This window comes from Zosterops lateralis, assembly GCF_965231275.1.
Source record: "Zosterops lateralis genome assembly, chromosome: 7".
Classification (NCBI taxonomy): Eukaryota; Metazoa; Chordata; class Aves; order Passeriformes; family Zosteropidae; genus Zosterops; species Zosterops lateralis.
The window spans coordinates 38,361,305-38,379,699 of record NC_139767.1 but is presented as its reverse complement, the minus strand read 5'-3'; the positions used below and the strand labels follow the sequence as shown (position 1 = coordinate 38,379,699).

Sequence of the window (18,395 nt, the reverse complement as noted above, 5' to 3'; positions counted from 1 at the left end):
CCTGACAGAGCAGAACATGGAACAGAACACTTGCCAGGATTTCCTGTTCTGCCAGATTCACCTTATAGCAGGAGATTGCACCTGCTCTACATTAGCAAACCCATGAAACAGAGTTTATCAAAACTAGACCTCCCAACTTCTTGTCCGGACATGTTTTTACATGTGAAAGTTTAGGCAGGCAGCACCTGAAGATGGTTTCCACGGCAGCCTGCTCTGGCAGGCCGTGGGGCCGCCCACAGCGGGGCTGCAGTGCACGGGGAGCGGCTGCAGGGACACCTGCCTGGGCTGGGCTGGGGACAGGGGCAGCTCTGACACAGCTCCTGTCTGCCCTCACACATGGCCCTGACAGAGACTCCAGCTAACAATGTACTTACTCGGTCTCTGTGTGCACTGCACAGAGCGGTGGCGAGGACTTTTTAACAGAATCAGTCCATCCTCAGCAATCACTGTGTGACTGCCTAACTCACGCCACAAAAGGCATTAATCTCCCTTCTAGACCAAGCACATCCCCCCTCCCTGAATTTACTGCTTTAAACAGTTGAATTCAACATTCAGCTTCATAAAAATTGTGTTCATAAAGGCCTGCAGAATCAGACCCTACAACTTTTCACTAGGTGTCAATTTTTGTCAGAAACAAAAAGCATTAGAATTCTAAAGATTTTATTAATATTCTTTGCTTAGGGAGCATGTATTGGCCATTGATACATTAGAGTGCAGTGTGCTATTTTTGGCTTTGAGAGCATGAATAGTCATTTGACACATGGACAGCTTTAAGTCCTGTTTGTTCACTGACCTTCATATCAATATTCACTGCTGTAGAGTCAGCCTGGGGAATAGAAGTGTGCTATAAAAGATACAAAAGCAGACTGTTTTCCAAATCCCATACCTACAACTTCAACACCCATAAAGTATCTTCTTGCTGTTGTCCAGGACAACACTGATAATATTTCACAAGTAACTATCAGTTAGTTATGGAACCAGAGATAAAAAGCAGTTGTCTTCAAAGGAGAAGCAGTATTTTAATTTTTTCTATTTATTCAATGTGTAACCAAATCATTAATTGCATATGCTACTAATCACCACCTCCTGTGATCATAATTTAATCTTTAATCAGCACAAGGGTATTTACATTTGATGGATGGATGGAAAGATGCAGACATTAGTGTTAAATGGCAACACTAACTCCAGGTAACCTTCTCAGGACCCCTTGATTTTAGAGGAAGTATCGCCTATGTTTGCAATACCTTTCCACTGCAGTCACGTAGAAAGTGCACTTTGAAAAGAATCCTCATTGACAGTATAACCATTTTTTGAGTATCACCTTTCACATTAAGCATGAATTCAAGTATACAATTTTAGTGTACAATTTCACTACTCTGGTTATGCATGGAGCTGAAGCATATTTAGAACATGGGTAGGGTTGGGATAGATATAGTTGGGTTCCTCTGCTGAACGGAAAACCCAAGAAAAAATTCAGATAGGCTGCAGAATGATCAAAGGATCTACACATGGGAAAGCCACTCAGATTTCAATGTCTCACAGAACAACAGAATTAAGTGCAAAAGACTCGAAATTTTGTGCCACCAAAAGGTGGGGTTGCTGGTATAATGTTATTCTGGTTAAGCCTGTTTTTGTTATATGCCTTTGGGACCACCATAATGTGGGACTAACATTTAAACTCAAAGTAGGTACTATTGAAACTGAAACAGCTTACATCTGCCCCAGTCAAAGAGGATGAGAAAATTCAATCCCCACAAATTTTTGAAATTAGACCATGTGATCAAAAATGCAGATCAGCAACAAATGTTGTTTAATCCACCTTCATTTCTTAAACAAATAGAACAAGTAATGCAGACTAATATTTTTACACTTAAATCAGTGTGGCCACCATTCTTAAGTGCTTCCTGTGCAAGACAGTTCGCTTGGCTACATGGGCAAACCCCACTTCTCCAAAGAGAATAAGAAGAAGTGACTGGAAACACAGGGACTTGGGAGTTTTAAATTGTACAGATGCTGAAGTATTTATAAACAACATGAGCACAACCACAAGTGATTTAAGCAAATTGCAACACCCTTTGTGGTCTTCTCTACCAGCATTAGAAATTAATCAATGGCTCTTACCTGACACATGGCCTCAGTGGGAAGGAATAGAGGAGCAAACTCAGCTGATCCCAGAGGCCCTTGGTACAAGCCAAGGTGAAGGTTCTTTGCTTCTCAGCCACGTCTGAACTCAGTTGTGGATACATAGTTGTATATAACCTTGTTGTAGATACAGATGGTTACTCTAATGTTTGTGTTTGCAATTTCACCAAAATCTATGGATGGGATTTCAGTTATTCAGCTCCTGTCACATTATATCAGCTATTGCAGTATAGTTATGTGCTGATTCAAGATCTGCTGCCCACCCCTGTTGGAATGAATCTCACTTCAGAAAGAAAATTATTATAGCATGATGATCTGCAACAACTGCTGAAACAAGCTCAGAAGAATGGATAAAATACTTTGATTACTGTCCATTGTGATGGGGAAAGCACACAAGGGTTGGAACAAGTGAATTGAGAGCACATGGATGTATGGTGCAGACAGTGCAGACACTTACCATCACTAAAGGGAGGCTAAATGAGATGTTTTACCTTGTTCTTCTCCTATTACTAACCCTATTATGTTTCGTCTTAATTGTAGCACTATGTATTTGCATTTGGGAAATCATGAAGCAATTGACTTTGGTCCTGTCAGCCCTGTGATTCCTTTCAGGAAAATATGTGATGGTTCCAAAGTGAGACTTATGATGTATTTAAGAAGAATCATAAGTATGGAAGTGGGGAATTGATGACAGGAGCAAAGTTCCAAATAACAAGACAGAGAACAAAGCAGTTAAGCAATGGGAGCAACAGCCACAGGAATGTAGAAAACAGAAAATTTATGTCCTAGGTCCTTGAAGGGGAGGAAATAAAACCATCACCCTTCTTATTCAGGACCTTTTTGATGGGCCAACAAATCCCCAGGTCTGACTGTTTCTGTGGTGAGAACTTGCCCTTGCCATGAACTTTCCTCATTATATCATAATTATAATAGTAAAAGCCACATGCCTGCCAAGAGGCCACTGCTCCTGAGCACTGCCATGACTTCTTGGGACACTCTGCCTTGAGTGTGAGGCAGAGAGGAAAGCCAACAGCCACTTTGCCATGGAGCAGAGAAAGATCTGCCTGGCCTGAGACTGTCACCTCTAGGTGTGCCTGCCTTGGTCTGTCTCTGTGCTGGCTCTGATGATTCACCACCCAGCACCCCTTTCTGCACACAACTGTAAATAAATCAAAAACCTGCACCTTGTGTGGAGATCAATTTCTTGCACACCAAAAGGGTGAAAGAGCCACTTTTGGGACAATACTCTTCTACAATCATTACCATTAAAAAACAGTCACAGCAAAATTAAATTCTGAGTCAGTGGAGCTCCACAACCAAGTCCCAACAGCAGGACAGTATTATCCTCTGGCTCTCTATTGCCCCTCCTGTCACTGCAAGCAGGTCATGGCTCAAGGACATTGCCTGGACTGGGATTTACATTTGTTCTTCCCCATTTTTAAGCTTGACTCTTCATGACATGACCCTACTACTACCAGTCACTGCTAAGTCTCATACCCCATTCTACCAACTCTAACTCCAAACTCCAGTTGTAGCATTTGCTGCACCTCGGCTCCTCCCTGCCCTCCTATGCCAAGGCTTCAGCTCCAAGTCAGGTACTTCCTTCAATTATCCACCTCAGCCTCAAACAGTTTCAAATGGACTGTTTCCACTCAGTTCTTCCTGCTTGCTGGATCCCTGCAGAGGAGCTGGGTTTTTTACAGACAAAAATGCAAGCAAAAAAAAAAAAACTTCTTTCATTACACTGAAATCCTTCCCAGGACTTCGTGAATTACTTATCATGCAGTAAGCCTCAGGCATGCATTCAACCTCAGGCTCAATTGAAAGAAGCCCCATGTCTTTCAGTCATGACCTGCTTTCTTAGAATCCAGTTCACATCAGCTTTGCTACCATTAAACTAAAAAAAACCCCCAAAACAACAGGAATGACAGTTTCCATTCCCTCACTCAAAACTCACACAGTAAGTGAAACTTAGACCTTTTGGCACTGAGTAATTACTACATACCAGTAACACCAGGTTAGACAGAAGCCATGATATTGTAATAAATCCTGAGTACATTTAGTAACTCTTCTTATATTTTATTGTCAGTAACAGAAACACAGCAAGATACAAGGCACACAGCTTTTGAGCACTTCACCACAGTGTGCTAAGTGCTATACAGAATAGAAACTCACTTTTAAGTAAACGTAAGTATTTTAATCATTATCTTAACATTTCCGTGGCTGTTGAATAATGTAAATTCTTTTAGGCAGTATGAACTTCTCCAAGGTAGGCTGTGGCTTTTGGTGAGCCACTTGTAATGCTGCTGCATGGATTTTGTGGCTCATCTGTAACATTAAAGGGGGGAGAAAAAAGTTGTGATAGAATACAGATTTTCAGCTGTTCTCTTTTGAAATTTCACCCCATTAAAGTAGTTTAAAAGGAGCAGTAAAACCTAAACCCACAAAAAGTTCAAGTGATCAATATACAGAACTTATGGTAACTCAGTATATTTAGTTATAATTTCTGTTTTCAAAGTGATGTTAGTCTGACTACCTTTAGGGAATTTTTGATTTTTTTTTTCTTCCCTTGTTTAGTAGTTAATACAATGAGCTTTCAAGATAAGGAAAATACAGCAAATAATCAGTATGCCAGAGTTAGCAGTAAGTTGAATTAAATTCTTATTTTCCTAGGTTCAAAATCATCACTATTACAGCAGCTAATTATCACATTCTGAAGTAGCAAGGAAGCTTCACATACAAGACTCTGGAAACCAACAGGAGAAGGAAATGGTGGGTCAGAACAGAGGAGATGAGGACAGGTGGAAGAGAAAGAGGATGACTTGTATCTGTTCTCCCTAAAAAAGTCTGAGGAAAAATTCAAGATTTACAGGCTAAAGCTATAAACACAACTGTCGATAAAAGGCTTGTGTTGAAAATGCAACCGATGTTTTACTGAGCTCTAGGTATGAGGAACTCTTGTATGCTTCAGAGTCTCAAAATTGCAAGTGTGTAACAAAGAGATGATAATTGTCGATCTTTGGATTACCAGCAAACCCCAAAGAGCTGCGTGTGAAATCAGCTCTTCAAAGGGCAGGTGTAAGGCTGCACCAACAGCCTAAGGAGACACAGGGCAGAGGCTGTGTGTGATAAACAGAAGGGGCCATTAGCAGCTGTGGGATACAAGATTTACAGGACCCCAGAGTATCCCTAAGGCAGAAGTCAAAAGGAGTTGACTGAGTGATGTCAGGCCTCAGATGAAACAGGAAGATACGGGGCAGCAGTAGGACGTGCTGTGCCCGTTGTCTTGGGGATCGGTCACAGAGCAGGGCACTGGATCACCATCCTGGTGTCCCCTGCACCTCCCCAGGCAGCTCTGTGCTCTCTGTGTTTTTGCTGGGCCCTTACAGAAGTCAGAGTGGTTTCCAGGGTGGGATAAGGCACTGAAGACAAGGCTTTGCTCTGCACTGTAACCCCAGCTGGGCCAGACACTGCCAATCCTCCCCTGTGTTTGACTGAGGACACCCCTCAGGGTGTCTGTGCCTCTCAGCCGGGTGTGCGCAGCTCCCAGGCCGGGCTGCAGTAACCAGGAGGGCAATCACAGCAAGGAGAGAAGGACAGGCACTTTTAGCCCTCCAGCAGCTCAGCCACACAGCCCCTACAGAAACAGGTTATCCCAAGAACCTGCAACTGCCAGACACAGTTTAAGGAAAGTTCCCTTTTAAACTTTTTTTCGTGTTTAGATTTATGAGGAAACCCTGACTTTTTCTTCCAGACTTACTTTGTTCAGTGCTTCTGCTACCAAGACACCCATGTCCTGAGGTTTTGCAAAACTGACAACAGCACTGTAAAGCAGAAGAAAAAAGTATTTAGCATTTCCATCTCACAGAAACACTTGAGCACTTGTCACTTTCATTTTCCAGACTTAATACAAAATATTTTGCAATATAAATTTAGGGTTTGGAGCTAAATCTTTTCATCACATTGAAAACTATATAATATCAGAAAAGGCATGCTGTTTCAGAATAGAACAACAGAAAATCTGTGTGACAGGCTGTTTTATTCAGATATATGAAAAACTGTATATGAAATGTCCTTGAATATCTCAAAAAGGATTTTTTTTCTCAGAAGCTGAGCAGTTATACCTTTATCTACAAAAGTTTTCTTGATTCCAACCTAGACCCATGAAAAAGCTCACCCTCTGCTTTTGGAAAGTGTCTCCTTTCACAGCAACTCTGCCAAGCAAGATTTTTTTTTCACAAGATTATCCCATTACCTTCTCCATGTTCCAATGGATAACACCATGTTACCAATATTCCACAAATAAATCTGTGGATATGAAATAATTTACTTCAACAACAGGAAGAACTTCAAGTGGCATATTCTTCTGATAATACCATTATATCCATTGACACATCTGTAGCTTAAAATGGAGTAGGGAAAAATAATTATAAACCCCAAATACCATAAATGTGACTCTTGAAAAAGCAGATATTGCTTTAGTTGAGTTAATGATTCTGTGGATCAGGAAAGACATTTCCTAATGACATTTCAATTTAGCAATCAACAGTTTACTACACTGACAAATATAAGTTATTTAAGATCTGTTTTATACCATTAGGTAAGTATGACCATGGAAAAGACAGTTGCAAAATTACACCCAGACAATTGGCAACAAATGAAAATAAAAAGCTTCTAATCCCAGAACAATAAAAAGTGAAAAACTTCAGGAACACCACAAGTCATTAAAATTTTACTGTCACATCCTTATATTGGTTAATTTTTTTTAAGTGACATTTAAGAAAAGTGCATGCATTTAGGAAAAATGTTCAGTCTTTGAAAAGCTACAAGAAAATTCTTGTTTTAATGATCACACCACTGGTCACTGTTACTTTATTCAAGATAGAAGCATGCCTTCATTTTTGGGGGAAAACAGCTTGACTAACCTTATAAAGCAGTAAACAGCAAAATCTAAATTAGATTTTAGATTGAAATAGGGGGTATATCCTATACAGGAGATAAGACTCTTCCTTGGGGCCAGTTGATGTGAGTTTAATTTCCTTTAGAATGTGGACAGCCTAAAAGTTCATTCCTACTTTACTGGAGACTGTTGAACCATTCCTTTATTAGGCACAGGTATGTAATACATTGCTTTAATTTCTGTTCCATAAAACATGACAACAGAGATGAGACTCAGCCTTTGCTTTTCATTGCAAGGCACTGTCCTTGGGTTTTGAAATTGTTGGGTTTTGGTGTTTTTTAAGTCAGTACTTACTTCAATATCAGTATTATTTTACCTATAAATTGCACAAGTTAATTTAAGAATTAAACTTTTGTAGAATAAGAGGGTTTTTTTGTTTTCAAAGATCATTAACTATGAACTTGAACTGCAGGGCAGGGCTAAACAGGCCCTGCATTGCAATACCTTGACTTTTCTTTTCCTGGAGTTTTAGCATTTTTCATAACAGGTCCGTTCTCTTGCTTTTTAGACACTCTCATACCTCCAGCTTTAACTGCAAGAAGAAAGTGAAATGCAAGTAAAAATACCTACAGAATTACATACCATATTACATACACAAGAAGAGAATATTTTTACCCCAGAAAACCATTAACCAGAAATCACCTTTCAGTATTTAGGTCCATTCTTTACTTGTACAGACACAGGAGTAGCCACAGAGGTGCAGCAAAGGCTTCAAAATTCTGTGTCATGGCAGACTCAAATCAACCTCCAGGTACCATGAATCCAGAAATCAGAGTGATCTCAAGCACTGCTGACTATATTAAACACCTTACTATGTTAATATGCATTCTTCCCTAGAAACTATTACATCTCAGATTTGTATTTTAAAAGCAAAAAAGAAAAACAAACCACCATCTGAACACTTTCAAGTTTTTGAACAATGTGACTAACAGCAATAAGGATTTCATGATTAGTTCAGAGTATTCCAGAATAAATAGTGCAAATAAGAACCAGCTGTATACTCATCTTGTACTTGTGTTCCAACATGTTTAATTATATTTTATTAACATATCTGCCAATCACAAAACCAATTAGCACTAATTAAGCTACAGGTGACCTAACAATAACAATTTAATTTCTGAGGCATGTCTGAAAATTGAATTCTGAACAAAGTACATGTAAAGTTATCTAAAACATTCTATTGAAAGAAATACTTTCTCCCTCTTCGGAAGAGCATTTTAAGTTTTGAAACTGTGAGTAAGAAAGAACAACTTTAGTGTTCTTTTCTCATCCTACTGAACAACTTCCTTCACCTCTCAGCAAGACTCCTATTTTGATGGTGAACAGTCAAGGGTAGAGTTTAAATTTGGGGGTGGGAGAGAACAGGGAATGGGGAAAGAATTACTCAGTTAGCATGAGAAATGCATTTGTATCCATCTGTAACTAACACCCATTTTCTACCAAATCTGGCTCCCGAGCTTGCATTTCCTGACTGCAGGTTTAATTCTATAAAGGAAAATTCCCCCTCAGTCTTGTCCAAAGCAGCACTGTAATATCAGAGTTATGCTACAGCTAGACATGGCTTTTCTCCTCTTTCTAAAGTGACGTACCCTGTTTACACCAGGAGGCTTTAGGCACAAGGAGAGCCAGGCAAGGACGAGAGAGATACTGAGACGGGGACAATCTGCTATTGTGTCTACTGCCCACAAAACAACGTTATCTACAATGATTGAAAATAACCCACCCTCCTTTCCATCTCTGCACGGACCTGAAACGCCAGGAACAGCTGTCCCCCTGCTAACACACATCCACGGTGGGGGGAGAGTTAAACACAGCTGCACCTGGGATGCACCACAAAGCTGTGCTGTAATTTGCTTTCCAAAGCAGTAGAGAGGTATGTCAAACTTTTTAATACAGGGCTCAACTTTTTTATTTTTATTAAGTGACATGTTAGCCACATAATCTAACAGTTAAGTGACAAAATCTTCACTAATTTCCATTTTTAAAACACTATGCATTTTTAAAATAAAACAAGAAAGTAAGGAGGCACATTCCCTTTTATGTTTCCCTCTCAAAAAAACAAAAACAAAAACCAAAAAACAACCCAACAAACAACAACAACCCCAAAGAAGAAAACAACACAGAAACAAACCCAAGTGAAAACAAAGACAGCTTGGCTGAATACTGGTCAGAATGAAGGTGCCCACCTGGCCTTTGGTCACTAAGAACACGATTGAAACCACTTACTCGGCCAAGCTGGTCCCCACACAGTCACAGCTTCACCAGGACTTAGTTGCAGACCTGCAAGTTGCAGTTTACTACCATGCAAGTTCAGAAAGACCAGTACCTGCTCCAGGTCTCTGACTGCAGTGGTTTAAAGACTCTTTCGGGTACAGCTCAACTGTCCCTGCTACACACACAAAAAGCCAGGAATGAACTAGAGACAAGCTGAAAAAAAATATTTATATCCCAAATTCACATAAAAGCATGCTTAAAAAAATAAAAGCTAACTCCAAACAAAAAAAAACCATTTTCAATAAAACAAAACAGTTGTCGGAGGTTCAGGGAGACACAGCAGTACGTGCTCCTCAGGCACTAACTGCCCCTAACAAACCGAGGGGAAGCCCCAGCTGGTTTAAAGCCTTGTTGTGACGGTTCCTCAGGTTTCAGCGGCTGAGCCTGCGGTGACCGTCCTTGCAGTGACGATCCCCAGCTCTAAGGGCTGAGCATCTCTGTGTGCCGAGCACAGGCGGGACACAGCCCAGGCACTGCTGTGTCTGACAGGCCGCTCCCACAGCTCCTGCGGGGCCCGGGAGCGCTCACACTGTGTGTGTGCCTCTACGTGCTCCCCCAACAAACACAGGCGCCACTACACTCGCTACTCCAGCCTTAAACTCCCGGTACTACATCCTCACAGCCTCATGGGCAGAGCGGCGGCGGGAACCGCAGGCTCCAAGGCTCCCTCACAGAGGGATCTATGGGGGCGTGAGGGGGTCTGGGTGGAGGGGAAGTAAATTCTTCACGTTACTGCAGGAGGCGAGGGGCTATAACATTAAACACAGGTTTTTTCATCGAACATGGACACCCATTTCTCTCGCTGTCCCTCAGTAACACGTTCCCGATCACCGAGCGCGCCCGTGATGGGGCGGCGGGACCGGCTGTGGCGAGCGGCCGCGCCCCACAGACCCGCCTCCCCCATTCCGGTCCCACAAGGCCGCTCCTCTCCGCGAGGAGCTGCATCTGTGCGGGACGGTGCGCCGGGAGAGCCCCGGCCCCTACCTGCGGGAGAGCGCCGGCCCGGCGGGACAGCCCTCCTCAGCGCCATGGCGGGACCGGGAGCGCCGGGAACCGGGCAGGGCAGCACCACGGCACCCGCGGGGAACCGCGCACCGGCCGGAGCGACTGAGCCCTGTGCGGGTCGGAGCGGTCTGGGCGCGGCGGGGCGGGGTCGGGAGGGCGGGGAGCGGCCTGAGGGGCGGGACGGGGTTGGTAGTGAGGGGCGGGAAGCGGTGTGAGGGCGATATGAGGGCGGGAAGCGGTGTGAGGGCGGTGTGAGGGGCGGAGAGCGGTATGAGGGCAGTGTGAAGGCGAGAAGCGGTGTGAGGGCGGTGTGAGGGGCGGGAAGCGGCGGGAAGCGGCGTGAGGGGCGGTACGGAGTTGGTAGTGAGAGGCGGGAAGCGGCGTGAGGGGAGCTGAGGGCGGGAAGCGGTGTGAGGGCGGTATGAGGGGCAGGGTCGTGAGAGCGGGGAGCAGCCTGAGGGGCGGTACGGAGTTGGTAGTGAGAGGCGGAGGGCGGTGTGAGGGGAGCTGAGGGCAGTGGGGCGCCGGGGAGCGGTGTGAGGGGCAGAGAGCGGTGTGAGGGCGGTGTGAGGGGCAGTGTGAGGGGCGGGAAGCGGTGTGAGGGGCGGTACGGAGTTGGTAGTGAGAGGCGGGAAGCGGCGTGAGGGGAGCTGAGAATGGGGAGCGGTGTGAGGGGCGGTACGGAGGCGGAGGGCGGTGTGAGGGCAGTGTGAAGGCGGGGAGCGGCGTGAGGGGTGGTAAGGGCAGGGGAGCGGTGTGAGGGTCGATATGAAGCCGATAGCGAGGGGCGGGACGGAGTTGGTAGTGAGGCGCGGGGAGCGGTGAGAGAGGCGAAGAGTGGTGTGAGGGTCGATATGAAGCCGATAGTGAGGGGCGAGGAGCGGTGTGAGGGCGGTGTGAAGGCGGGGAGCAGTGTGAGGGTGGGTATGAAGCCCCTAGTGAGGGGCAGGGAGCGGTGTGAGGGGCGCTGAGGCAGGGGCACGCCGGGGAGCGGTGTGAGGGGCGGGGAGCGGTGTGTGGGCAGTGTGAAGGCGGGGAACGGTGTGAGGGGCGGTGAGGGCAGGGGAGCGGTGTGAGAGGCGGCACAAAGGCGATAGTGAGGGGCGGGGAGCGGTGTGAGGGGCGGTGAGGGCAGGGGAGCGGTGTGAGAGGCGGCACAAAGGCGATAGTGAGGGGCGGGGAACGGTGTGAGGGGCGGTGAGGGCAGGGGAGCGGTGTGAGAGGCGGCACAAAGGAGATAGTGAGGGGCGAGGAGCGGTGTGAGGGGCGGTGAGGGCAGGGGAGCGGTGTGAGAGGCGGCACAAAGGAGATAGTGAGGGGCGAGGAGCGGTGTGAGGGTGGTGTGAAGGCGGGAGCGGCGTGAGGGGCGGGGACTTTTAAAAACATTGGTAAAGATTCAAAGAGCTTGATTTAAGAGGTAAATCTTACCCTCTTCAATCAATAGTATCTGCTTGAAACAAGCAAATATTGTCATCCATGTGCCCTCTTTAAAAAATCCATGACCTTAACAAACATTGGAGATTTACACAACGTAGTAGAAACACAACTGGAAGTAGATACAGGTAATCTGGAGTTATTTACTCTATAAACGCCTCAACATTTTAATTTTCAGTATTTAAAATGTAAAAAAAAAAAAAAGAATTATCATTTAATAATTTACCATCTTTTTTACTATCTTTAATAGTTTACCATCTATGTTGTAAAGTATGATGTGGATGAAGAAATCTTCATCGTGAAGGTTGTCAGTTCCCTGAGCCTGTCAGTGGCTGTAACCTGTTGTATTCCTGTGTAATACAGTAATGTGGTGCTGTATCACCGTGTAATACAGTAATGTGGTGCTGTATCACTGTGTAATACAGTAATGTGGTGCTGTATTCCTGTGTAATACAGTAATGTGGTGCTGTATTGCCGTTTAATACAGTAATGTGGTGCTGTATCACCGTGTAATACAGTAATGTGGTGCTGTATCACCGTGTAATACAGTAATGTGGTGCTGTATCACTGTGTAATACAGTAATGTGGTGCTGTATTCCATCCCCGGGGCTCTGGAAGGGTGTGGGAGGTGAGGGCAGGTGGGGGCAGAGGATGGATCCTGGGGGTCCTGGTGTTCCACAGGGGTGTGTGTGTGTGCTGGGGGCGGCGAGACCGAGAGCAGCCCCGGAGCACCGCTGGCACTCGCTCTCCTGCAGTGGTCGGTGCTCAGGTTGGTTTTCTCACCCGAGATTCAGGTTGTTTAGAGTCCTTGGCCCTCTAAAAGCCCCGAGTTGCGTTGGTATAAAAAAGCTGAGTCCTCAAGGCCTTGTTTTCAGGTTTTTCGTGATGTTTATTATTTGATATCACAGAGTTTTTCTCCACTCCCAGCCGAGGTCTGGACAGGGCTGAGACATGAGAGGACTGCCCCCGATGAGATGTCACCTTACATTTACACAGATAGCTACATGTAGGTTATTTACTATTTTGTACCAATGCCTAGTGCTTACGCTGAAAAGGTAATTTCTACTTTGACCTAATCCTCTCTCACTACCGTGTGTCATCACCACCTCAGAAGATGGAGGACGAGGAAGAAGGAGAGGGACATGAGGTACCACCCAAATTCCACCATTTTGTCCCCCATTTACCTCTATTCTAAAAATCCTAAAACTACTGAATTTTGCATCTTCTACTGTGCTAAACTGCTGTTTTCACTTCCCAGTGATTTGCAATTCCTCTCTTTGTGTCGGGAGTCTCTCCCATGGGCTAAGATCAAACTCAGTGTCTTCCTGGGCTCTGTGCCAAGGTCTCCAAACCCCCTGGACCGGCTCCACACCCCCTGCCCAGGGCTCAAATTCCCTTTCCCAGGTCCCAGGTCACCCAAGGGATGTCCTGGGCTCCACCAGTCGGTGCTCGGGGGCTGCGGGGGCACCGGGCCCGCCTCAGGAACCGCCCGCTCTGCCCCGGGCCGGGGCCACCTGCTGGAACCGGAACGCCCAACGTCAAAACCAGGCTCCTGCATTGCTGTAAACATGAGCTGCTCTGCTGGGCTAAAGCATTTCGCCACAAAAATTAGCTCTTTTAGGGATTCTGAAAGGAAAATGATAGAAGAAAAAATTGTCAGTCTTGTAATTTGGAATTGTCATATTATTGAATCTCAATGATTAAAAAAAAAAGGAGAGAGGGAATGTAAAAATAGGATGTCATTAAGTGGAATCTGAAGAAGGGGGAAATTAAGTTTAAAAAATGGAAGAGAAAATAGGCTAAGAAACCAGTAGATATTTATAGCACAACCACCTCCTTATGAGTGACTACTGTTGGCTTGGATCTTTAAAGCAGAAAAAAATGAAAGGACATCCAGTCTAAACTAGATCTCTCTGATATTTAATTCTGTATGTATGAGGCAGGAAATAATTTAGAAATGCAGCAATTTCCTCCCTAGAAAGGCAACTTACTTTGCAAATATTATAGTCGATCATGCTGCATGCCTCTGCCCAAAAGCACTTAACATTGAAATGGATGATGGCAGTTTTGATTGGGGAAATAAATTCTCTCAGGTAAAACGATCTGCAGGAGAGAGAACAAAAGAACCCTACTCTGAAGTACTTGGCCAGTAGGAAGAGGTTTTGATATTCGTGTTTCTCTGCCTCAGCAGAAAAACGCTGATTTTTCAGTTTATTTACCTGAGCTGTTTGTTGCTGCACAGATTGGAGAGGTGAAGTTTTGTTACTTACCACATAAGGCAGTCGTGTTGTGCAGCTTTGGTGTGCTGCTTAAAGCATTAATAATGATAAGGTTTAATGCCATTGTACATCAGTTCTAGGAATTCTTTGGACAAACATGGGAACTTGGTTTAAATAAGAAATTGTAAGTTCATATCAACTTCTTACCATATTAAATATAATATACCATTTCTTTCTTTATTTTTCTTCCACCTTCCTTCCTTCATTTCCTCTGTCACTTGTTATATCTTTAAACCAGCAGCTGTTGTAAACTGAACCCATATTTACATAGTGCTTGTTGTTGGAGCACCTTATCCTTGACAGGCAGCCCTTGGCAGTACCTCAGCAATGCCACAGCACCAGCTTAGATTTGTAAACCTGAATTTATTTAACGATTTAATTTATTTAGACTTTTTTCCTGTTTTCATTTAGACTTTTTACCTGTTGGAAATTATTAGACTGATTTGTCTGGGTGAGAAGAATCAGCAAGAGAATAATCCTTCTGTGGCTATGGGATAGTGCAGTTGAAATCTCTTGCTTTTCCTGCCATCCTCAGTCCTATTTTCTGATCACACAAATATCAAACTTCAGAGATGATCATCTGGTGGTGGGGATAGACTTATTTTAATGACAGTAATTTGTGAATGACTGAATTAAAAATGAGTTTATATTGTAATGGTTCTATGTATTTTCAGAATGTGTTTTTTTTCCATAACAGAGGCAGATGTGGGAAAGCCTGAGGGGAGACACAGAATTTTAATTGTGATAGTGAAAGAGACAATAGTCATAGAAATTTTTCTTGAGTGGTGCTCTCAGCATTCTGGAACTCTTTCTGTTTCCTGGAAATTTCTCCTTTATAATCTACATTCTATGGGCAGGTTATTAGCTGATTGCAAAGTTTGAAAAGTCACTTGGCAGGAACCAAAATCACCGTGTTCCCAAGCAGACTGTCTGTTCTAATCCAGCTAACAGCTATTAGCATAATTATACACCAGACAGAGTCCACATCTAAAATAAGCAGTTAGCATGCAGACATATGGAATACCTTCCTCATGTGTCATATTTTAAATCACATCTCTATGTTGTTAAAATCTATTGCTCATAATTGCAGTATTTTCCCTTCTCTGTCATATTTCCAGTATTGCTTGTTTTCAAATGTCAGAATTACTAACTTGTGCTTACTGATATAAACTGATACTGGTTTTATATCTGGCAACTGAATGGTGAAACACAGCTCTGTTTTCTTCAGCTCCATGACAGGTGGGCAATACCTTTTTCAGATGAGTCAATATAACTGGTTTTAGATCCTCCAGGAGCCCAACGGAGACAACACACATTCTGGGGCATGTTTATAGCCTATTTTTTACTAATACATGCTTTAATTTCCCCCACTTTTGGTTTTATTTTCTGTTTTATTGTAGTTCAGCACAAAGTCAATAATCTTAGAGATCATTTGTGTTAAGTGTCTAAAGTATGGACAAGTGAAGGCAGCCATATTATCAGTGGGGTTTGTATTGATATAATTGTTCACTAGTGCATGTAGTGTGTACATGACAGAATCTGGAGAAGCCTGGCTTCATGTCTGTAAAGCTTGCCTGTTTCTTGTAGGAAACCTGACAATTTCAGGTCCTGGTTCAGATCTGGATGCCAGTGATTTCTCAGACTACAGGAGAAAAAGAAGTCTCCAGGCTGGAAGGTGCTGGAAGGTAAAGGGCAACATCATTAAGCAGAGGAACCTTACTGGCTAATTTTAATTATAGATTTTTTTTTTTTTTTTTCCACAGAAGGACTAAAAAAATTTACCTTTGTCATCATGCGTTTTATCCACCTAAGTGTCCAGGTTTAAAAAAGTATAGAAGGGCTGTGGAGTGAGCGAATTCTAAAGAAATAGGTTGCAACACACTGAGACGGAGGCCTTTGAGAAAAACTGATCTCCATTAGGATGAAATTCCAGAGTGCATTTTTATTTTTTTTTTGCCAAAGAGCAGGCAGATAGTCATTTCACAATCTTTCTGACTTTGAGAGTTTGCTGAAAATTAGCACATTATATTGCATCTTGTCTTATTCTTTTACACATTATTAATATAATGTTGAGCAGACTGGAAGGTGGTGTTTCATACAATAAAATGGCACGTATAAAGATAATTACTAATATCTGGGATGCCCTGGAGCAGTGAGGAGATGTGGTGCCTTTGGGTTGCTCCAGGTCAGCGAACCAGCCAACCCTGACAAGCTGATCCATCCTTGGGGTGTCTGTAGAAATGCTGCAGCTCCCAAAGGGACCGGCTTTGCTTTATACAGCACTGTCAGTGCCTGCTGGTGTGACAGTGAGCCCTCAGTGACATGGATCATACAAACAGTTAAGACAACAGCTATCCCTTCTCTGTGGAATGTAGTTTTAAAAAATGAGTGAAATTGAAAGAGGAAATTGAAGAATTAATCACATTGAGGCAAGCTCTACAGGGGGATGTGAGGACAAGGAGCAGAACAGGAATACTTACTGGAGTTTTAAAAGGAGAATGCAACAGTTTCTTCAGAGATACCATCACATGTACCTGCCCATTCCATTGTTGAACATGTCATACTGAGCTTTTGGTTCTCTTTCTATGTTCAAAGCATTTCTTTCTGTTCAAACCATATGAAAAGTCAATTCAGCTCCTACACATTATTTAAAGATACAGGGGATGCTGCCACAGAATGAGGGCACGCAAATTAATGTGGACAGCTGAAATCTTGCTCACAGCCCTTCCAAACACAGCCCAGGACTCAGCAGGGCAGTGTTCCCTGGGCAGGTGTGCTAGTGAATGGCAAAACCAGAAAGTTCTTGCTCCTGTGGTTAGTCACAAAGTGGGTACAGAAGAATGAGATGGGTGTGGCAGCAGAATAACCAGCAAGGCCAGGACAGCTGCCTGTCCAACCACCCACAGGCCACTTGTGCACAGGGCACCGTCCTGCCGTGGGAAGGAACAAGGTCAGCCTTCCTCTTGGCCTAATTGTGATGTAATTATCAACTCTGCTCTGAATTAAAATGCCACCAACCAAGCCAAATAAATATTACATTTTTTTTGATGTAATAAAAGCAAAAAGAAAACTCAGTATTTTTTGAAAATGCATGCATTTTAAACTAGTGAATGCCCTGTAAGTTGTATGCATCTCAATACGAAATATTTAGACTCTGTAGTGAAGTAGTGATGTCTTTGGAGAACAGAACTCATGAACTCACTTCTCCCCCTTCCGTGGCAGTGTTTGGAGAGGTTCCCAAGTGGGGCAGCCAGCACTGATTCCTTCCTTCTCTTTACCTGACAGCCACAAACAAATCCCTGCACTCTGTGACAGGAAATGACCAACTTTCAGGCACATCTCAGTGGCAGCTTTCCCCTAGTGTTGACAGCTACTGGAATTTACTTGTAGCCACAACGTCATGTTTCCCTTATTTTCCCAAAAGTTTATTCATGTTTATGTTACCTTTTGTGCGTGTTAGTCTTTGATACAGTAACTCAAATGCAGAATGTGTGCTTGAGTACTTGTCCTTGGCTGAGATGGATTCTCTTCAGCCTGTTCACTCTGCCAGAAAAACTCATTAGCCTTTTTCCCAGGGTTCTCAATCCTCCTTCAGGATACTGGAAACCCTGAAAACCCAAGGAAAATGCAGCGATGTGGAGCAATAATGGTGGTTACAAACAGGGTGGTTACAGACTCTACAGCACAGGAGAGTTTGTGATTTAGTTACTTAAAAAGAATCAAACATTTTTATTGGAAAGAAATCCAAGTGGAATGTAGTCAGAATGGAGACCATCATTTCTAGGACAACAAGGTGACCTCAATTTCCTTGAGAGAGCAAGAGCAGGGGTAGAGGAGTGGTGGAAAGAAAACAGGCTGGAATTCTCAAGTATCTTTAATTGCCAATACCAAAAGGAAAAGCACAAGTCTGAGGAGTCTTGGTAGGAAGGTGCTGGATTTAGCACTTTGGGCTGCCAGCCTGACACATTGAGGATGTTTTCACTGGAGAGAGCTGGGAAAGTGGCTCAAATGTTTTGATATGTTTAAGAAGAATATGCAATTAGACTTCATTTTCATGGTATTTGTTTCTAAATATCACACACAGAAAATAATAAGAAAAAAATGAGCAGGGAACAGCTTTCCATGGATGAGACTTCCATATTTATTGTTATTCCATGTGCATAGAAAATGGCAGTGAAGATCCTTATGAAATAGGCAGGGAATGGGAGAGATATGGATATACTGGACTGGACTTTGTGCTTCAAAATTACACTACTCATTTTTTAAAGTTTGGGCTCTTTTCCTCTCAGAATTCATAACAC

General features: G+C 43.5%; 1 protein-coding gene across 1 annotated transcript; it reads right to left on the bottom strand.

Moving 5' to 3' along the window:
* Nucleotides 1-4,248: 4,248 nt before the first annotated feature.
* On the bottom strand, nt 4,249-10,432 carry DAPL1 (death associated protein like 1). Its single transcript, XM_083865361.1, has 4 exons — nt 10,361-10,432; nt 7,547-7,634; nt 5,903-5,966; nt 4,249-4,470 (listed from the first exon to the last, which is right to left on the bottom strand). Exons 1-4 carry the CDS (start codon nt 10,404-10,406, stop codon nt 4,351-4,353), a joined length of 318 nt encoding a protein of 105 aa, XP_083721487.1. The 5' UTR covers nt 10,407-10,432; the 3' UTR covers nt 4,249-4,350.
* Nucleotides 10,433-18,395: the final 7,963 nt, after the last annotated feature.